The sequence below is a fragment of the Macrobrachium rosenbergii genome, chromosome 50 (assembly GCF_040412425.1).
Source record: "Macrobrachium rosenbergii isolate ZJJX-2024 chromosome 50, ASM4041242v1, whole genome shotgun sequence".
NCBI lineage: Eukaryota > Metazoa > Arthropoda > Malacostraca > Decapoda > Palaemonidae > Macrobrachium > Macrobrachium rosenbergii.
In genome coordinates, this window is record NC_089790.1 from 32,246,654 (window position 1) to 32,267,915 (window position 21,262).

Consider the following 21,262-nt stretch of genomic DNA (forward strand, 5'->3'; position numbering starts at 1 on the left):
CTGTACTGAGCCAGTAATTTCTCATCCGCAGCTGTGATGGTTTTTTTTCCTTTATAATAAACAGCGGGACTGACTTTCTGGGCCGCGTAGCTACGGGATACGGTCCTTGGATGACATCCCGAATGGCCTTCTAAACCAGGTGGTGATTGTTCAAAAATACCTGGCAGCCTAGTTTGATCGTCCATTTTAAATTTACTCGTAGGTCTAATTTGGTGGTTGTTTGTATAACGGGATTATAAATGGTTCTTCTCTGTAGTAGTGAGAGGTTCTCTCTGCAATGTGAGTCATGGTCGGACCTATATAAGATTGAGAAGTTCTCTTCAATTAAACTCTCCCTAAAAGTAATTCTCTAACAATACAAATCAAAAAACAAATCTTCACACACGAGTTATAATAATACATTATACTTTTCAACCACAAATTTATAATACTAATAAATTTCTACCATACATCGGGCTTGAATCCATGCCTCAAATGAAAGGCATGGGCGCCACCAACTGACCCACAAAAGTCATTAAAAAAGTTCGAACCAAGTACTTACACTGTACCTGAGGCTTTACTTGGAGATGATGCACACATTACATACCAGAAAGTTTTATCCACACGTGAAATGCGTGTTGATTATTCCCACAGATAATCATGTAAACAATAACAATCTATAGCATGCACAGTGTGTGCCTGTATGTCCATTAAGCTCAGTCTGAGTTTAATTTCGAGAGAAATTAATTTCTCTCTAAATGTCAGTATTTAGTGATACACGTGCGAGTCAAGGAAGGTGCTTATTATTATTAATATAGTTTAACCAGACCATTAAGCCGACTATCAGCTCTCAGAAGGCTGGCCCGAAGGATTAGGATGAAAAATACCAGGTCTAGACTAAAGGCTAAGCACTGGGACCAAATAAGTCATTCGGAGTGGGCATGAATGAATGAAAATTATATTTAAAATTAAAAAAACGCACAAGGCATATGCTTTGACACTGGAATACGCACACATACGAACAAGATTCAATTAATGTATCAATGTTTTCCCAAGACAAGTAGGATGCTCGATTCAAACCCAATTCACAATATTTGATTATACTCAGTTTGCGTGCACCTGTTTAGGTCGGTATAGAATTGACAACTGGTTGCTGATACAGAATACAAATGAGTGAACAGAACGCTAATAACATTCATGGCTAAATTCCGCATCAAAACTTTTGTTACAGAATCATACTAATGAAAAACACAAAGACCTCCTGGAGAGGCTTCCTCAAATGAGGCAACGCGCTGCAAATAAAAAAAATGAAAATAATTCTGTAGTACCTCACCGCGGTTTTTGGATGATAACAATACTAATAACAACAATAATAATAATATGGACAAACACCACCTGAAAGTGCAACCAGAGGCCTTTCACTAACAACTGCACAGCCATTAACTTCAGCTTCCCCTTAAGAGTATGAAGTATAAAGATAACCATATACAGAAATCTAGCAATTTCAGAAGAATTATATTTTTTCTGTTGTTCATTTTAACATTAATCACAATTAAAATAGCAGTTTGGCGGAAATCCGCAAACCAAGCAGCGATGAAATCAAATCTTACTCCACCCAATCAATAATTTCTGCTAGTCCATAGTGATCACTTCCCCTTTTTTTGGTCTTTTTTTTTTTTTGGGGTCCAGTACAGTGAACTAGATTGCACTTTACAACGTTAATTAACCATTATGATCCTAATATTTACAAGTTATTAACCTCTACATTTGATTTTTCGAAATTATTCAAGGTCAAAGCCAGGAGAAGACAAGAGATAAAGAATGCCACTAGCAATGGTAATGCAGAACTTCCAAGAGTAATGACAACGTGGAAGAATAAGGAATAAAGAATCTCTGACGAAATACAAGTTAACAAATACACGCCGATGCATTTCTCAAAGAAGAACAAGTATTGCTTACTCGAATAAAACTAATACCGGTTACTTTACAAAGATAATGAACTAGCGCCATAAAAGTCATCACACGCTAGTCACTTCTACAGCAATAATGAAACAGCAAACTCAAGCAAAGTACCCTTCCTGGTGCTAACTTAATCCTAACATAAGCAATTCAAGCAGATAAAGCCAGTCAAGAAAGGTCAACTGTACAAATGGGCCAGCAGCACAAACAGGAATATTTTACCAACAAGTCAACAAGCTCATTCTCTTGTTTCGTCGTTAATTCCAAATGATGATTAATTTGAAGAATGCAAAAAGGAAAAAAGTTACAGCATTTATTAACCCAAGACATTCTAACGTAATAACCACTTGACTGGAAAGAGTTAAGTTCCATTAAATAAATAAAAAAAAAAAAAAAAAAAAACTTGAAACTAGGTTACACTTCAGAACTCTACACAAAAATAAGGGTTTTATTTCGGTTAAGATTAAATTCTACTTCTTGTCCTCGGATTGAAAATACTCATTAATAAGCCGTCTTTGTTTACTTGGCATAAAATTGTATTTTCAATTACATGTACACGAAAGTACGTTAGTTCGTTTCAACTGTATGCAAAATTATGCAAACAGAATTTAATTTCACTTGAATGGGTTTGTTTATCCCAAAACATACTATCTCCTATTTGTCCGATCCGATCGACACCTCCCCCCATTACCCCCCAGCAACCTTCCGGTGTCTCACCACCACAGACCTGAGTTCGATTCCCGACCGACCCAGAATACTATAGGCACGATCCGTTAATCCAACTATGATACTGTTGACCGATGCAGTTAATTAGGTACATGATAGGAAGTATACTGTAATGTTACTACTGTGGCACATAAAGGCACTTACTGAGAGCCAGATCTCTTACACTATAAGGAACACTCCCTCCTCACCCCCGCTAAGGGGAAAAAGCTTATGGCGATAATACATATAAAAACCCATATGCAGTACACAAAACACACACACACACACACACACACACACACACACACACATATATATATATATATATATATATATATATATATATATATATATATATATATATATATATTATATACACACAATATGTGTGCTCGTGTATGGGGGCCTTCATATAACCGAGAAGCGAGACAGCCAGCGCAAAACAGAGGTAAAAGGCGGTGTGTATTTGACATGCTCCCGATGAGTTTTTTTGTAGGTGTGTGAAGTAGCAAATGTTGTGCGCATTTCTCGTACAAAGGGTTCAACCATTATTCAGCTGGGTAGGTATTAATGTGGCAGTAATTATTTTTTCATTTTTCAAGGGTCAACCCTGGTTACTGTTTACACTAACTATAGAAAATCCATTTTTCTATTGGCCTTGTCGATAAAATGGTTGAATCTTTACATTTCTCATCGTTTCGAGGTTTCCTACTCTTTATGTACTATGGGAACACTTCCTCTCAATATTCCCCACCTTTTCTTATCACATTAGCATGCAACTTTTACCCAAAATTTTCATAATACAGTGGGGCTCAACAGTCCCTCAATATGTCACAGTTTTCGCGTACCTATATACCTGCTCACCCATAACACTGACACAGATCCCGCTAACTTCGTTATTTACCTATTCCAAGAAACATCCCTAATCTAATCCCATCACTAACCCTTACATTTACTCCCAAATACCTATTATTTAAGTACTCTTCACCGTACAAAGGAACAATATTATTTTTTCTACATCTTGGCAGCCCCTATGACCTCAAACTTTCATTACTCACAAACAATTAGAAAAAGATGTCATCCGATTCTAGTATATCTTCACTATCACCACCTAAACAGCCCACAACGCGGGTAACCTTCTTATATCTTTAACTCAGATTTCTCTCACTTCATTCATAAAAGCATTAAACAGTAATTGGAGTGAAATGAAAGTTTGAGTGTCGGCAATTATTCAATAGGCCAATTACTTTTCCTCTACATATTCTAGCTCAGAGCCTTGCTTTCCTCCTAGAAATGTAACTGAATTTTCTCAGCCAAATCTCTTCAACAACATGCATCCTCAAACCGCTCACACTGTTTCTGTACCAATTCTATCATATCCTCTCTATTGACCATGCAAGGAATGTGCTTCTCAAACAACTGTTCCAAAACAAACAATTAGTCCACAAACCCTCTTCCTTATTTAAAAACACAATGCTCTATCCCAACAATACTTTTGTAACTGTCTTTCTTTCTCAATAATTCCTTACAATATATCATTCCAGTTTAAGAAATGTTCATCTCCACCATTTCCAATGTCAACGGCCTCTTGAGATTCTGCCTGACATGTCTTTCCTATGCTTTATCTCCTATAAATCTACGACTCATCTCCAGCCGCCCATCACAGTCCTCATCCAAATAGGCCTATCCTAAACTTAGAAATATCATCCTTACGGCCTCTTTCATCACCTTCACTCTCTCTTTCATATAACCCTCTTGCTACAATGCATGTGTGTCATTGTGAGTGCATTATGTATATATATATATATATATATATATATATATATATATATATATATATATATATATATATATATATATATATATATATATATATATATAATATATATATGTGTACATAATCTATATATTATACGACTTCACATCATTTAAAATCACAGGTTAAAATAAAACACAGCCAATATTGTACATTCTGTTCGACTTGCATCATTTAAAAAAGGTTAAAAAAACATAAAAAGTTCCCGTTCCTGTACTGTACAGTATGAGACAATCCTAGTAACATTTCCCATTTTTCCTTTTCTAGAGGTCACCGATATCCTACTATTTTCTCCAACTCACAGGTGGAGAACTACCTATCAACCTATTCTCCGCACGCGTTCGTTCTGGTCTACAGCGTCATCGAGAGAAGCAGCTTCCTTCGGGCGGAGGAAATGCTGCAGTATCTGTGGCGCCTGGATGTCATGACAAACAAGGCGGTGATCTTGGTGGCTAACAAGACTGACATCGTCAGATCCAGATGTGTGACATCCAAAGGTAATGCTTACAAAAACAGTTTCCCTTCACTTGTACGTACATTCACGAATTTCCAGGGCATGTTAAAGACCCCCAAAAAGGTACAGGTAACAAACAAACACTAATTGGGATAAACAAGTCATAATAAAAACTATGCTAACACCTGGAATAGAACCAACAGCAATAATAATAAGAATAATAGCTACGTTACCTCCTGACAGGCAGAGTACTCTGTCGTCTTTAACCGAGTGGAAATGGGGTTTACAGAACCTCAGATGCGTGTGTGTGTGTGAGAGAGAGAGAGAGAGAGAGAGAGAGAGAGAGAGAGAGAGAGAGAGAGAGAGAGAGAGAGAGAGAGAGAGAGAGACCTTTTTTTCTACATAAAGCCTTAGCACTGCCTGCCCTGAAGCTTGTGCGTGTACATGGATGAGTGCCCGGATACATCCTAGTAAATCGAGTATGAGCATGGCAACAACATCGGAAATCAATAGAGGACTACAAGCGCTGCAACATATCACATCACATGAACAGGAAATGATGTCTTTTGCATCAATCAGAGCTGGAAGGTCACCAACGGCAGGTGGGTTTTGGTGGCTCTAGGACGCAGAATATTTATCTTTTAGGATTATTAAGCCCACAGCAAATCTGAACAACCTGATTGTGGACTGGAAAGTTGTAGCATTTGTCGTTGTAAGTAAACAAAGGTAAAAGGAACACAAATGATTAGATGCCGTTTCGCAAACATCCCGAAACGGTCGTTTCACCTAACCCTAATAAAATCCATTAATGACGAAGAATGTCATGCGTAACATATCCTAAAATTTTCTGATAGAGTCCGTTTGTAACGCTTCCATTCGTGCTGAGGTCTATGGGACAGGAAACCCTCAACATCTGTCTGGTACAAGCCTGCTGCACAGAACAAAAGAAAAATCAGTTACCAGGATCGTAATGTAAACGTTGCAAAAGCAATTTCAAATAAATTTGCTCCGAGTGTAAACAACATGAAGTATCATCAAAAGAGATTTTTGTGAACCATGGCTACAAAATAACTAGATACCGAGAGCAAACGTCCATTATAATGGCTATTAAAGGGCAAAGAGAGGCCACCTCATGAAAGAACAAGCGCGTTCTTGTAACCATGGTTACTAATCAAACGAGAGGAAGGCTTTGTGAAATGCAAATACCAATATTCAAAAGCTAGAACGCGTTTCTACTCTTCGCTGTGTGTGTGTGACAGAGAGAGAGAGAGAGAGAGAGAGAGAGAGAGAGAGAGAGAGAGAGGTGGGGGTAAGGAACTCGATGGGGGGGGGGTGTTAAGGAACTATCGATAACAAATCAACACTTCACCGGATAGAAAATTGTTTTAAAAAATATGAACGTTTGTGAGAGAGAGAGAGAGAGAGAGAGAGAGAGAGAGAGAGAGAGAGAGAGAGAGAGAGAGAGAGAGAGATCAATAACAAATCAATGTTTCATCGTAAAGAAAATTGTTTTCAAAAGTCCGAACAATAAGTTTCGAAAACTATGAACAATGCAGACAGACCTAGAATATTAAAAAATCAGAAAGCTAATAAAAGATTGAGAAAAAATTATTCCTTCAAAAGTACGAATATGAAAAGTAATTATAAGAAATACAAAAAGAGCAAGTAAGAAACCACACTTTTCACGACTGGTTGGTAATCTGCGTGAGCGTCGCTTGGAAGAAAAAGGAATTTGCGTTTAGTCCTTCAGCGAAAGCTAAAGCTGTTCCTTCTTTCAAGAGGGGAAATGAATACTTTGTAAACATAAGTTTATATTAATTAAAATATTCGTCCTCAATTATTCTACAATACAAAAACACTACTGCTGAAACGGTGATTCTGTGGGACACTAGTACAACAAAGATATATGAAGCTGCATTTAAAATTTCTTCGCTTTCGCACCGAGCTTGTCAATAACATTCGTTCTTCCCTCTTTCCATCGTGCGCTCAAAACTCGTTTTCCATCTGCAAACAATAGACAGCAACGTTGAACATTTCGGAGAAAGACAAACAATAACTGCAGATGCTGCAGTCATCATCCAAGTACACAATGCTGAGATCATTCATGACGATCATCGTTATTTCAATGTCCACACAATGGCAGGACAATATAACAGACTTTATTTCTTTTACTAAATACAATCTTCAAGCCCAATCCTCTAGAAAAATAAGTCACTATTTTTCACGTTCTGTTGTCCAGTAAATTTATAAGGTACTCACATTTTAATACTTTCTGAAGATAAATCATTCACTCTGGCTTGAGTGTTCGCAGTTTCAAGGACGAACGACAGAAATGAATAGCGACATGACTTGGCAATTTTTACCATTTAATAATCACGACATTACTGACAATACCATGGAGCAGTCACAAAATCCTTTAATTTTGTAAAAATAAATAAAAAATAAAATAAAATAAAAAAAAAAAAAAAAAAAAAATTGATTAAAACGAGACATTTGAATACACATCCTTTCTAGCTGTGCGACAATCATAAAATCTCTTTAAATCCTTGCACACACGTGGCAGCTTTTCTTTTAATTAACTCAAGGTTATAGATTATAATCAAGAACATAAATACTGTTTATGTAAGCAATATACTGAGCCATTTCATTCACTGAATATTCAAGAAGAAACTAATAATATATTCTCGTTTTAAAATCCTCCTAAAATGTTCACCTTTCCATATTATATTTCATGTATTTTGAGGACCTAGAAGTTAATTCACCACCAGATGTATGCATAAAAAAAACTTGTACAAAATGTTTTCAGCTTCCTCTAATTAAAGCAGACATTACCTCTTCTTCCACTGAGTACATGGTTCTATCTCATCCAATTTTAGGCTGGCTACTGTACGGGCATTATTCTCTTACAATAATTCCAAGAAAGGCTTAGAAAGGAAATAAAAAAAAAATATCACCGTTTGGTTTTTATCGAATCGTAGCTTGACGGAGTAACTAGATTATTTCCTGAAATATATAACAAAACTATTAATTTCCTCACTATTCCCGTTTCCATTCTTCGTCGAAATGCATTTACATAGCAATGCAAAAGAAACTTATTATACACCAACTTGATTAGCTATTGAAAAACAGAAAGCAATTATGAATTTACTTTAGCGTCTGGTTTCTATGGTAAAAAAGGCGACAATAAATCAATATCTGATATCCTTCATGATATAATAAACATTTAATTACTCAGAAAATTTTCCCTAGCACTAAACAAACACGGAAATGAGTTACCGTATTTTCCTTATGAAATTAACCTAAGTCTACTTCAAACCATCCTATCGAAATACTGAAACAAAGTCGAGTTTCAATATAAAGACCTAATTTTTAATATGTTAACAGGAATATTTCAGAAACTCTTTTCTAAATACATTTACAAATCTGTAACAAATTTTTCCTTATCTTTGCCGTTAACATGAATCAGTCGGAAACGTCCTTGCCAAATGAGAAAAATAATGGCAATATTTCAGTCTCTTTGTCAACCGTTCCCTACAGCAAGGAGCACTGAAAGTCGTTATTTTCATAAGTTTCTTATCATTCAGATATTTCCTCCGTTTCATATTGACTGAGCGACAGCGAAAACTCGCATGTTTACATACCAGAGAAATTAGATAATATATTCACTAAATGAAATGATGAAAAATAACACTGTGATTAAAATGGATAAAAAAAATAACACTGATTAAAATGGATAAAAAGTCTAAGTAGAATACTTGCTAATGAAATTGATCAAAGGATACTGTGTAAATGAGTCAAGAGAATACTACGAGAGTTAGAATGATGTTTGAGAGTTGTACACAGAAAAAAAGCAAGAGGAATTATTACTGGAAGGAAACACGGGTCAATATAAAAATAGTGGGAATAGTGACAGTCCCTAAATTGAGTTTTACAATGCAATGTGTATTAAATGCTTGACACGTGTCAAGATTTGTGGAAGTAGATTACCGAAAGTATGCCCCAGCAATCTGACAGATCATGTTTCAATATAATGAACTCGGAAAATACGACACACGGAAAAGATAAACCACATGAATTTCTCAGATTCTCAAGCCTATATTATAACGGCTCAAAAAAGATGAGAACTTGCCACAAAAGGCAAGCTGCCCCTTAAAAAATTAAAATAGCCCTTGCTATATTTTGTACTCAACAATAAAGGACATAAATAGGAAGCCACTTACAGGCCACGGGCAAAAAGCAAAGTAAACAAAATTGTAGGTTAGCCCTCAGGGAAAATAGCTTCTTGTCCAGTCGCTGTACCTTTACGTAATAGAAAGTTCTCCCTTTTTTGGTGGAGAGGCAACCTGATGCTGACGGTAGAAAAAAAGGATGAAAAATATGGTCTAACAAAATTATGAAAAGGAAGATTACAGGAAACTGGGAAAACGGAACTTACAAGATTAAAATCTAGCAGGATATGGAGAGAAAATGTCATGATGCCCTGCAATCCGGCAGGACAGCCACAGAATGGTCACTTATTTAGGTACCCACAGTTACCAGTAAAAGAATATTATAGCTCTCATTGTTAACCATGAAAATTTTACTTCTCACAATAAATTTTCGAAGCTTGTAATCCTTAATCAAAGAAAAATTTTACTTTTTTTTTTTTTTTTGCAAGACAATATTCTAAATGCACACCTTTCAAGGTTGTAAAAGATTACTCTAGTTTAATTTCAAGAGATTTTTTGGTAAAGTACTACAAGAAGAGATATAAAAGCTTCCACAAACGTTTCTATGAATTTCAATCCTTTATCACCACTATAATTCCAACTCGTCAAATCCCACCCTTTCTGAATCCCCAAAACATCCTCTATATCAAAATGAGATGTGTCACACGAGACTTTCCTTCTGAGTACTTTCACTCGTTTGTCAAAAGCAGTTCTTTTACAGGCTTCTCTGTCTTTTTCAAGGAGACATTTAAATCATACCAGATTGGGCCAACAATTTTCCCCAGAAAAAAATAAACACACAAAACAATAAAAAAATTGAATTAATCTTCGATGCTATTGTACAACACAATGGTTACTAAAACATCATGCCCATTTCGACAATGTTCGTTAATGACAGAGAGAGAGAGAGAGAGAGAGAGAGAGAGAGAGAGAGAGAGAGAGAGAGAGAGAGAGAGAGAGAGAGAGAGAGAGAGATTCAAATTTCTTAAAACACTTGACATTTGCTTAAAAAAAATACCAGTTTTCAGTTCCATTTTTAACAGAAATTCATTTGAGAGCTTAACCATTTTTTACGTAAGACTCGTATCATCGCACTTTTTTTCGGTTCTACGGATGGATCACCGATTATCAATCAAGCTGCAAAATAAATAACCGGAAAGCTAGTTACCACAAACCCTCGGCTAGCTATTTCTTTGTCGGGCAATTTTCACTTAATAAATACAATCTGTAATACTCTGAACTACCTACAATAATTCTGTAGGCTGGGGTGTCAGTTTTGTTCCCATTTTTGCAATACGAATGGTCCCATCTTCAATAAGGAACTCCCTTCAATCTCCAAGTTAAACAAGATCACCTAGCTCCTTCGCTGAATGCTTAGTAGTTAGCCAAGGATACAGACTACTTCTCTCACGCAATAGTAACAAGGATGTATTTCTCATTACGAAGCTGCAAGTCTTGTTCCTGAAGAAAACAGGGTCACACTTACGTGGCACTAATGGAGGACCATTTTTAGCAATAGGTTCATCACGAATAAAATATTTCTGAGATTATCCTGAGATTTCGCACCAAATGCGATATAATAAGACAATGATCTTTCATACCATATTAAGTTCCGAAATATGTAAACCTTACCATGGGCCATAATATAATGACCCAGAGTTGTTTGGAAGACAGTAATGAAACTGAAGCTAGAGCCCCTAATCAATACAGGCTGCTCTGCAAGAATGGGCTCATACTGACATATGGTAAGCTCAGTCTACGACAAAAGACCCTACATATAAAGATACTTAAGGTTCATACATCCACGCCGGCTTTCGTAGGCTCATTTTATTCTTCAACGACCGAACATGTTCTCATTTTCCCATTCTTTCGCTTTTCGAGTGTTTCCATATTCTCCTCCTGTCACTATTTCCAAATACCGTATTTATCTCCTGTCTTCCTCTATTCCTTTTTCATCAATAACACTTTCATGCATATTCACTGGCACCTGTTCCATTCGCATTTATTATCACCTTTCCTTCTCCTTTTCTTACATACTGTATACATGTGAATTAACATTACCTCCTATACTGACATTCCCAGAATCACCTTCCACTACTCTTCATCCAACATACTTGTCATACATACCTCACACCGAAACAGCCAAAATCATTATAGATATTCATGTCATGACGTGTGATATGGTAATATTCATATCTCGTTTTAAATTTTTAATTCTTTTCATTATTCCTATCAATATCCTTCCTCTTTCTACATTATTTTCCCCTTCCCCCTTTATCTTTGGCATTCTGCCCTCAGACACTGTTCTGCTCATTTCCTTTTAATTTCTTAAACCTACAATAGTATTTCCGTCTTCTTTTCCTCTAAGTCATTTCTTGGTTTAATTTCTACCTTAAAAACCAACTCGTTGATAAGCTACCAAGACCTTTTACCCTCTACATGGCGTATCTCATAATATATACGAAAATTTATCATCTCAATTTTTCTGCCGTGTACCGTAGTTTTACCTGGCTATTATCGGCACAATTACGACTATCAGATGCAAACAAAAGAAGAGCAGTTCAGAACAGGAATGAGAAATCGTTCTGTGAAAGCATGTCGCAATTGCTTCACGATGGATTATTATTATTAATTATTATTATTATTAAAATAGTCTAAGCCACAGGCCAAGCACTGGGACCAAATAGGTCATTCACGTGGTGATGAATGAATGAAAATGAAATTTAAAAGAAAAAACTGCAGGAGGAACATGCTTTTACATAAACGAACTACAATTAGCATAGAATCCCAAAAGGACAAAGGACATGAAAAAATAATTCATAAACGAAATATATAAAAGAGCGAATTTCCCCAGGGGCAGAAGCTACAAGTCGACTTTTCCATTCATGGTAACTTTAGTTGGTTGTGAACAAAAATCACTAAGTTTTTTGTCAATATAAGCACAGACTGCTTTTCCAACAATATTTTCAAGCACTAAATGTGTAAAAATAAATAAAAACCAACAGATACTCATATTGGGTAAATCCTACAACGGAGAAAGATATAAACTATGATACACAAAGGGAGCAAAATTACTGAAGAAGGAAGTAACACAATATTCAGCAAGTATAAAATACGTACATGTAAATGAAAAGTCAACAATTTGAACAGAGAATGGCTAACAATTAGTATTAAGAAGAGTAATAACAACTGAGCTTACGGGGAAATTCATAAATAAAAGACGAAAATTCTGCAAGTAAAACGGAATCATGTGTCACACACAACTGTAGACACTCACGCGCAGTGACTGCTCAAAGTGTCAACGCCTTGGCTGAAGAAATATTAGATAAGTTTTATCTCATATAATAAGACTGTTTACAATTTTAAAATCAATGGCTGAGGAAAATGATAAAAAAAAAGTAATCTAAGCTCTTAATCACATTATAACGTACCTTACAGAGAAAATCATGAAGTTTTCGCTGGTGCATCTGTCCTGGTAAAGCAGGCATGTTTATTGTGGTTCAGCCCAAATATTAACGAGTATAATCTGGTTTCATACTGAAAGCTTGAAACCGGTGGGAAGTGAAAAAGTTTGACTTAAATCATTAAGAATTTGCAAACTGGGAGATAAGCGCTTTATTCATACAGAGAGAGAGAGAGAGAGAGAGAGAGAGAGAGAGAGAGATCTGATAATAGAAGCCCATAAAAACGCCAAAAGGTAGAAAGTTATGTTTCAACAATATATATATATATATATATATATATATATATATATATATATATATATATATATATATATATATATATATATAATGTAATATACAATTAGCAACACGAAACCGAAAACCCAACCTCTCTCTCTCTCTCTCTCTCAATTTCGTGTTGCTAAATGCAGATTACATTATAAACGTGTATATGTATACATTATACAGTATATATATAAATATAAATATACGTATGTATTTGTTCTGTCAACGACAATGAAGTTCTAATTGCGGCCAATTTTTCAGAGGGCTCCAACCTGGCCGATTCATACGACTGCAAGTACATCGAGACGTCGAGCGGCATCAATCACCAGGTGGACGAGCTGCTGGTGGGGATTTTGAAGCAAATCCGCCTGAAGAACAGGAATCCTGAGCACATTTTCAGGAAGAAGAGCAGCCGCAGGAAAAAGTACCGCGGCAAGCAGACCTCCGCCAGTCTCAAAGTAAAGAGCTTCCTGACGAAGGTCTGTGGTAAGGAACCCAAGAGCAAGTCATGTGAGAACCTTCACGTTTTGTAAAAGGTTTGTTGGTCGTCTTTAATAGCGGACAAGGTTTTTTTTTTAAAGGAGGTGAAGTTTTTTCAGTTTTTAGAGACCTTTTGTAAGGAAGCTAAAAACAAGTCTTGTGAGATCTTTAGAAATTTGTTAGAGGCATTTCCAGGTGAAGTTCATTTGAGTATTTAATGTGGTCTATGGTAAAGAGGCCAGGAGAAAATCTTGCGAGAACCCAACCGTTTCATATTATGAAAAACGTTGGCGAAGCTTTCTCTCGGTGTTTAACGTGAACGAATTCTGTCGGGATGCCGTGGATGGTCTTTCACAACGACCTTCGCTTCTAGTGAGGGTCATTGAGAAAGTTAATAACATGTTTTATGAAGCAACTCTACTTGGTTAAGGGTGGAAATACTTTTTCATCATTTTCTCGTTATCGGGATATTTGAGATGAGCAAAGCAGCCAAATTTACTTCGCCCACGGTAGGTAAAGAAAGGCATAGAAACATTACCAATACTTCAGAGTGAGCAACAGGAAAATAAATAAATTAAATACTTACAAAGAACAGGTATATTCGGGTGAAAGGCCGTATGTGACAGTTAAGTGTTGGAAATCAATGTGTGGAGTTCGTTAAAAACAAGTTTTAACAGACAGACTCACATATACGAGTGCTTAAAAAGGAAAAGTTTTGGAGAGATTTTCTGATCCACGTAAACGGCACTGGAAAGATGATAGCTTTAAGTTCAAAATATTCTACCCAGACACTATGTTCGAAATGTTGTCAACAAAACCTGAGATTCCTGATGAAGAATATCGTCAGAAAATAATCCCTCCCCTCCCCACGTCTAAATAGCAATGACGTTATTTTTTAATAATGACTAGATGTTTATCTATTAAATCCTTTTTAAAACGCTGTATCATATCTCATTCACCAAGTGCAACACTTTGACGGTCACTGAAAAAGAAATACCAAGAACGTTTCCTTCAACTTTCAGCATGAGTTAGTAACACCTATCAAGAACCCTGACCGTTTCACCAGGAATAGAAAAAATATTGAATGAATGCATCTACATTAGTAAGCAATGGAATTACCGATTTCCATAACCGCCATCTGCAGGGTAAACAGTCTTGCATTGTGCAAGAAAAATAAGTTATTGAAGGCAATTCAAGTCCGAACTACAAACGTATTAAAAACATTTTCTGTGGAACAAGAACAACTGTAGTCGGAACTAAAAACAGAAATATGAAATAAAAGCAAGAAAACATGCGATATGCAGATACATACCGGATGTGGCAAGAACAAAGACTACAAACAGCAAGCCGTTATTCAAGGATACGGAAAAACAGCAATCAAAACGGAACCTCCGCAGGAGTGAAAAGGTCCTGAAGAACAAATTCACCCACAAGAACAAGCGGATCCCCCACTTTCACATCAAACTTCCTGAGCGATTAGCATTATTTACAACAATCTATATATAGAATTTCGAAAAGACAGGAAAATGATCTTGAAAAACTCAGTAACTGAATTACCGTTGAGGAAGGTTGGTTAAGTTTCTCGAGTACACAGAATCAAAGAAGAAACAATTTATTTTTGACTGAAGAAAGGAATCCTACCAAGTAAGGTTATTTACGAAGCGGCAATCTCACTCTGTTTTCTTTAAAAATCCGCTGCTCTAATACATTTCAGTATAGAGAATTTGGGAGTGCGACCTTGGAAATATAATGTAAAGGTTCATATTCCGTGAATCACTAATACGTTTTGATGACAGCAGGGGAGCTCGCATGCTTTCAAATTGCTATCCCATTCCTTAACCATTCAACTGCACCCGAAAAACAGATCAAATTAAATTATTTTCGTCTTTATTTCTGCAGAATATACTCACATACATGTCTACATTATAATATAATATATATATATATACAGTATATATATATATATATATATAATATATATATATATATATATATATATATATATATATATATATATATATATATATATATATATATATATATATATATATATATATATAATCGTAAAAAACACAGCCTAAATTTCCGCAGAGATATCATCAAGACAACACTTATGTACTTATATTTCTTTATGTTTTTACAGTTTTGTTTTGAGATCGAGAGTTACTGGTTAAAAATTATTTCCAAAAATGAAATCCACAAACGCAGGATTAGATTACCTAGGTTATTAAAACTTAATCATTTTCCCTGCAACCACAATCACATTTTTTTATAACCAAATTTACAGCTGTTCTTGTGACCAGACTTAGTTTTTGTTTGTAATTCAACATCTATGCGTATTGGTGACATTATAACTTCTGATTGGGACCAAATACAAATCAAGCTACTGATAATATATTTGCAACTTAAGAAGAAGAAGAAGAAGAAGAAGAAGAAGAAGAAGAAGAAGAAGAAGAAGAAGAAGAATATAGAATTTAGGCCAGAGGCCAAGTGCAGGGATCTATGTCATTCAGCACTGAAACGGAAACCGACAGTAAAAAGGTTTGAAAGGTGTAACAGGAGGAAAACCTCGCAGTTGCATTATGACTCAACTGTTAGGAGAGGGTGGAAAGTACGATGGAAGAAAGAGCATATGAACGGAGGTACAGTAAAAAGAATGAAGGGACACTGCAAAGAACCTCAAGTAGTGCCTACTGTGCACCACGTGAGGTGCACTGCGGGCACTTCGCCCTACGGGGATTTGCAACTTAATACCGACCAGCAATTTACGCATTTTATCCGTAATCTTAAGCAATATCCCAGCCATACCAGCAGTAATACCAAACAAAAACGACTCCAAGTCACCAACATTAAGGTTTGATTTCATTTGATTTTATGAGACGACGGCTTTGAGAGCCAAGCACAGGGACAGTTCCGGCCATTCTGCGCTTACGACAGTGAAAAGAGGGAGCTGGAGTCTTTGGACAGCACGATAAAGAGATCCAGAAAATAAAGGGGAGATGAGGTAAAGGATCTACAAGTGGAACTGAAAACCTCACAGTTGCACTTACAAGTGACAGTCACGGAATTTGGACAGAAGACTGAAGGAAATGGGTGGGAATGGATGTGTAAGATAAGACTATAATGTTGGTGCAGCAAGAGAACGACGGGATGCGGCAAACACCCTTTAGTAATGCCTGCAGTGCACCACGTGAGGTGCAGTGACGGCACTAAACCCCTTCAGGGGCCACAAAAAGGGGTTTATATATTGCTGGAAAACGTAGCTTGAATAAGAACTATAGCGTATACTATCAAAAACTATATTCTTAGCAGCGTTTGTTAAACTGTTTATTACATGCCCCATGCACTGTCCGGCACAAAATACAAAATTCATAACACTAAATCACCCAAAAACATCATTCTTAAATAGATCTACAAGGGGATGAAAAAGAAAACACATCAAAAGTTGGGAAACAAGAATCCCTCCAAAACCTTCACAAAAAGACATTGCTTCAAGGCCACGTAAACTCTGAGGGACAAGCGAAGGTCAAAAATTATTCAATATTTCCTGTTAAAATCCAGAACCAAAATTTTAAAAGAAAAACCTCAAAAACAGTGCCCACAGACATCGATCTTCTGGGTTACCATTTGCCCTTTTTTGTCATCTCAAACACAGCGAATCCTTACTTTCAGTTGGTAGGAGTTATAAGCATCATATAAAAATACACAAAACTGAATTGTTTCTTTACAGTGCAAAAGATATACTTGTGTCTCAGCACATGCATCTAATACACTAGTGTCTCTCAACACACCCATTGTCACAAATGAATATGAACAAATCCTCAACTCGTAAAACTGAAAGAAACTAGGGAAAAACCAAGCGGTAACGAACGCTTGGAGCAGCCCATGGAATTGAAAAATCACGCAGCAACAATATCGAGTACAGGCATGATTACATGAAACTACGCTGTCCAAATATGCTGTATCACTGTGTGTATATATGTATGTACAGTATGTATATTTAGAGTATATATAAACGCATTTTATATATATATATATATATATATATATATATATATATATATATATATATATATATATATATATATATATATATATATGTTTCCAAATTTCTGTAGGACGAAAAATTTTAATTTCTAGATGAAAGACGTACATTAATAAAACTAAGAATTTTTGGTAAACGCTCGCAGCACTGATTCTGGCGACTTTCGGTATGAAAATATTCCCCATCTACCAGACAGTTTTATTGATACTATTACTAAACTACCTAGAGTATCCTCCCTTGTTTAATCAGTAACCTTCCGATTCACTTAATACTTTTACTGACTTAAAAAGCCAAAACTCATCGCCTGAGATATAATTTTCCCTTAAAAAATCAGTCTGGAACATTGCTGGAATACCCAAATTCCTATAAGGCTTTGTAAATGAGCTGTAATCAGTCTGCAAAGGCGGCGGCATAACGACGAATTACAAATGAACTACAACAAAGTGACCTTGGAATGGAGTCGGCAACAACTACTGTACACGTATCTATATAAAAGTAGTCGCAAACCAAATAAAGATGCACTCAAGAACTTTGATCTTAATAAAACGATGAAATCTTCGAGCCTACATTTCTCTCGTCTCAAGTGTCACAGACCTATTCTTTATCTTTATCTACCGACTGTGCTTTACTGTCCGTTTTCTGACGGATACTTCCGGACATGATGAACGCACGCAGCTCTAAGCAGCTGTATCTTCATCGACAAATGAAGGTATGTTTGCGTACAGCTGTGTATTTCATCGTCTGAACTTAATGTATTTAATCGATATATTAGTCCTCTTCAACTAGGAGGAGCTGTAGTATTAGGATCAAGTACCTTAAGCTAATGCTGCCTAAACTTTCTGCCTTTCGTCTTTCGCACTGCACGACTTCTCTCGTGCCTTTCAAAGAAAGGGTTGACTCGAAAGTTCTGATCAGTGAAATGCTGTTCAACCTCCAACTGCACTTCTATCGTGCCTTTCAGATGATGAACGCTCATAGAAGTTTCACGTGCTAACGGTCTCATCATCATACTTCTCAGCTTGAGAGGGAAATACTCGAAAATTTACAAACATGCTGCATTCAATTTCAAAGAACAGAGACGCAACACAACGGTTTTAGGAAGATATATACGTACGTAAAGAAGAAAAAAAGTTGTGAGTTGATGAACATGCAAACTACTCTATAACTCACTCTACAGCAAAATAATTCAAAGTTTTTAAACACGCAAAAACTACACATCCGGTAGGATGGCGTGTTTTTCCGGCAGATTTTATGATTCACTGCCAAGTTCAGGCGAAACACACATAGGCGGCGGCTTTGGCTTTGGCTTCAGACTGAATGGACAGCAACTGGTTTCCCTCGTCATTTTTAGAAGAACTGAAATGATTGAATGTGGAGTTCTAGTAACATGTGAACTACGTTAAGTTATTGCACACAGGTGTACATATGTTTAGTCTAAGTGATGAATGTAAAAAAAGTGAGACACATGCAACAAGTGTATGTATATATACAAGCATATAAACGTTCATACTAATATACACGTATATTTGAATCTATACACCATGGTATGTATACAAAAATACATATGTATACAATTTGTATACACACTAATTATGCATACACATGTATATAATTAAGATTAAAGAGTTCAAGGTATTCTTGAGGCGGATAATATAATACGAAGAGGCACGTAGCTTCAGATAGAACTATAGTTCCATAGGTTAGTGAATTAGTCGAAATGAGCACCACTTGTACCTGATACACCTTTGTCTATTTATCAGCCACGCGGCTAAGTACTGATATCGTCAATTCCTATTTTTGTCCACAAGGAGTTTAGAATAAGGAGCTGATGGTACTCCATACTCAACAAGGCCCTTGGCACTATCAGGCACAACTGTGACGTACTGAGAGATATTTCGTTGACACTTGGTGTTTTCACTCAAATTTTGATGAATATATAATTTGCGCTTCTACAGAACCCCCTGCATTTAACTACTACAGCGTCTCACTACCCACCATGTGAAAATAAAAACGAATACAACGATAAAGAAATAAGCTTCGTTTGGGACTAACCTCAACCAGTTTAGACATGTGGTTCGTAAACTGTACTGTACAGTTAATTCGTACTAGTACATAGTCTATGACCCTTCCTTGAAACACACGCATGCACACACATTTTATACAAATATATAATATATATATAATATATATATATATATATATATATATATATATATATATATATATATATATATATATATATATATATATATATATATATATATAGATAGATAGATATCGTTCAAGTCCATATTGGTCTGACCTTTAGGTGATGTGATACAAAAATCGATCGTGTAGCTGACCCACATGAACTTTTTGTTCACTGCATTTTTCAATTCCTGAACTTTAAGCTGTCTACACTGTTGACTTTATTAACCCTACCTACATTCCTTTAGATTTAGATGACCGTATTTCCTTGAATGTGAAACGCATGAGCTTTAAACTCTCTGAACTTTTGGATATTACGAACTTTATTTTTACATCATTCTGACATTTCAAATAATTCTATTTTCTGAAAGCTACAAGTCGCGTACTTGCAATTTTCCATTTATGGAAAGTCTACACTTTACACTTTATCTCTATAATGTGTTCCCAAGTCTGAAAATTACGTAATTTACAGTTACTTGAAATTAGGTTTTGTTACTCCAAATATTATGAAGCCGATCCATATGCCTTCTTATATCCAGAAAATAGAATTTTCAACAGATTTAACATATATCAAAATGTCTGACTTATAAAACTGCCTGCACCGGTAACAACATTTCAGCCTTGCTACTAGATGGTCTAATTCCTATGCTAAATGGCTTTTATTCTTATTTCTTCGTTCTAAAAAACCAGAAATTTTGATTTTTACGAAATGCACTAATGATGCTAAACACTTTGCAGAACTGTGTGGAATTAATTGCGATGACCACACAATTTCTGGTAATAACGTTCTCCGCCAACTTTCTAAAATGGTTCAAGAAAAATCTTGGATTCTAGCCATCAGGGATTGAAAATTTCTAATGCAAACCTTGCAAACGTTTCGGACCACAGTCTGTAGCAGTGTAGGTGACGCAGGAAAGGGCAAATTAAAAAGATCAGTTACATACAGCGATAAATAAAAAAAATTTCATACATCAATCTATAAATTACTCGAGATAATGGAAATAAAGTAAAACCTCTATATACAACAAGAAAAGCGATAAAGAATAAGTATAAATATATAAGTCAAAATACAATAATTAATGAATACATGCACAAAACAACATTAAAATACATCAAAACTACCAGTTTACTTGTAACTATTATGGAGACAGGTTCTCCATTAAAATACAATTCTTAGTATTTTCTACGACTGGTTTCCTCGAAACAAGGAAATTAGTCCCGTAATGGTCGGCTGTGTAGAACTGATAAATCGTGCTGGGGAACTGGAAAGCACTGCGTAAAATAACTACTACTTTTGACAGAAAATTCATCTTTAACAGCAGGTACAAAACATTTACATAAGCATTATTATTTCCTTGTTATTTTTTATAATGAACATTTTAACTAGAATAAGAAATAAAGACGAGGAGGATTTACCTCAGAATTCAGAAAACTTATTACATCAAAAATATGTTATTCCTCTCAATGTCTAAGTTAAAATTTGCAAAATATAACTTGCATGCATAAAGAAGCAAACTGTGGATACTTTGCTTATTGTAACAATTTCATCACTGATGCAAAGGAAAAAATGGAAAGAAAATCACGCTACAGTAAATTATACAAGTTACTCGAAAATCACAAAAACTATCCCCGATAAGTGAATGCAACGTGGGCAGAAAAGCGGTCTTTGGAAATGTAATGACATTCTTATAATTTTTCCTA

At 35.7% G+C, this 21,262-nt stretch overlaps 1 protein-coding gene across 5 annotated transcripts in view; it reads left to right on the top strand.

Moving 5' to 3' along the window:
• LOC136832814 (uncharacterized) overlaps nt 1–14,598 on the top strand; it is a 665,567-nt gene extending 650,969 nt beyond the window's left edge. For all 5 annotated transcript variants that reach the window (XM_067094433.1, XM_067094432.1, XM_067094435.1 and 2 more), the window contains 2 exons: nt 4,764–4,956; nt 13,111–14,598. In XM_067094433.1, coding sequence (XP_066950534.1) covers nt 4,764–4,956; nt 13,111–13,382 — 465 coding nt within the window. In that variant the 3' untranslated portion in view covers nt 13,383–14,598. The remainder of the gene's footprint in view (nt 1–4,763; nt 4,957–13,110) is intronic.
• The last annotated feature ends 6,664 nt before the right edge of the window (nt 14,599–21,262 follow it).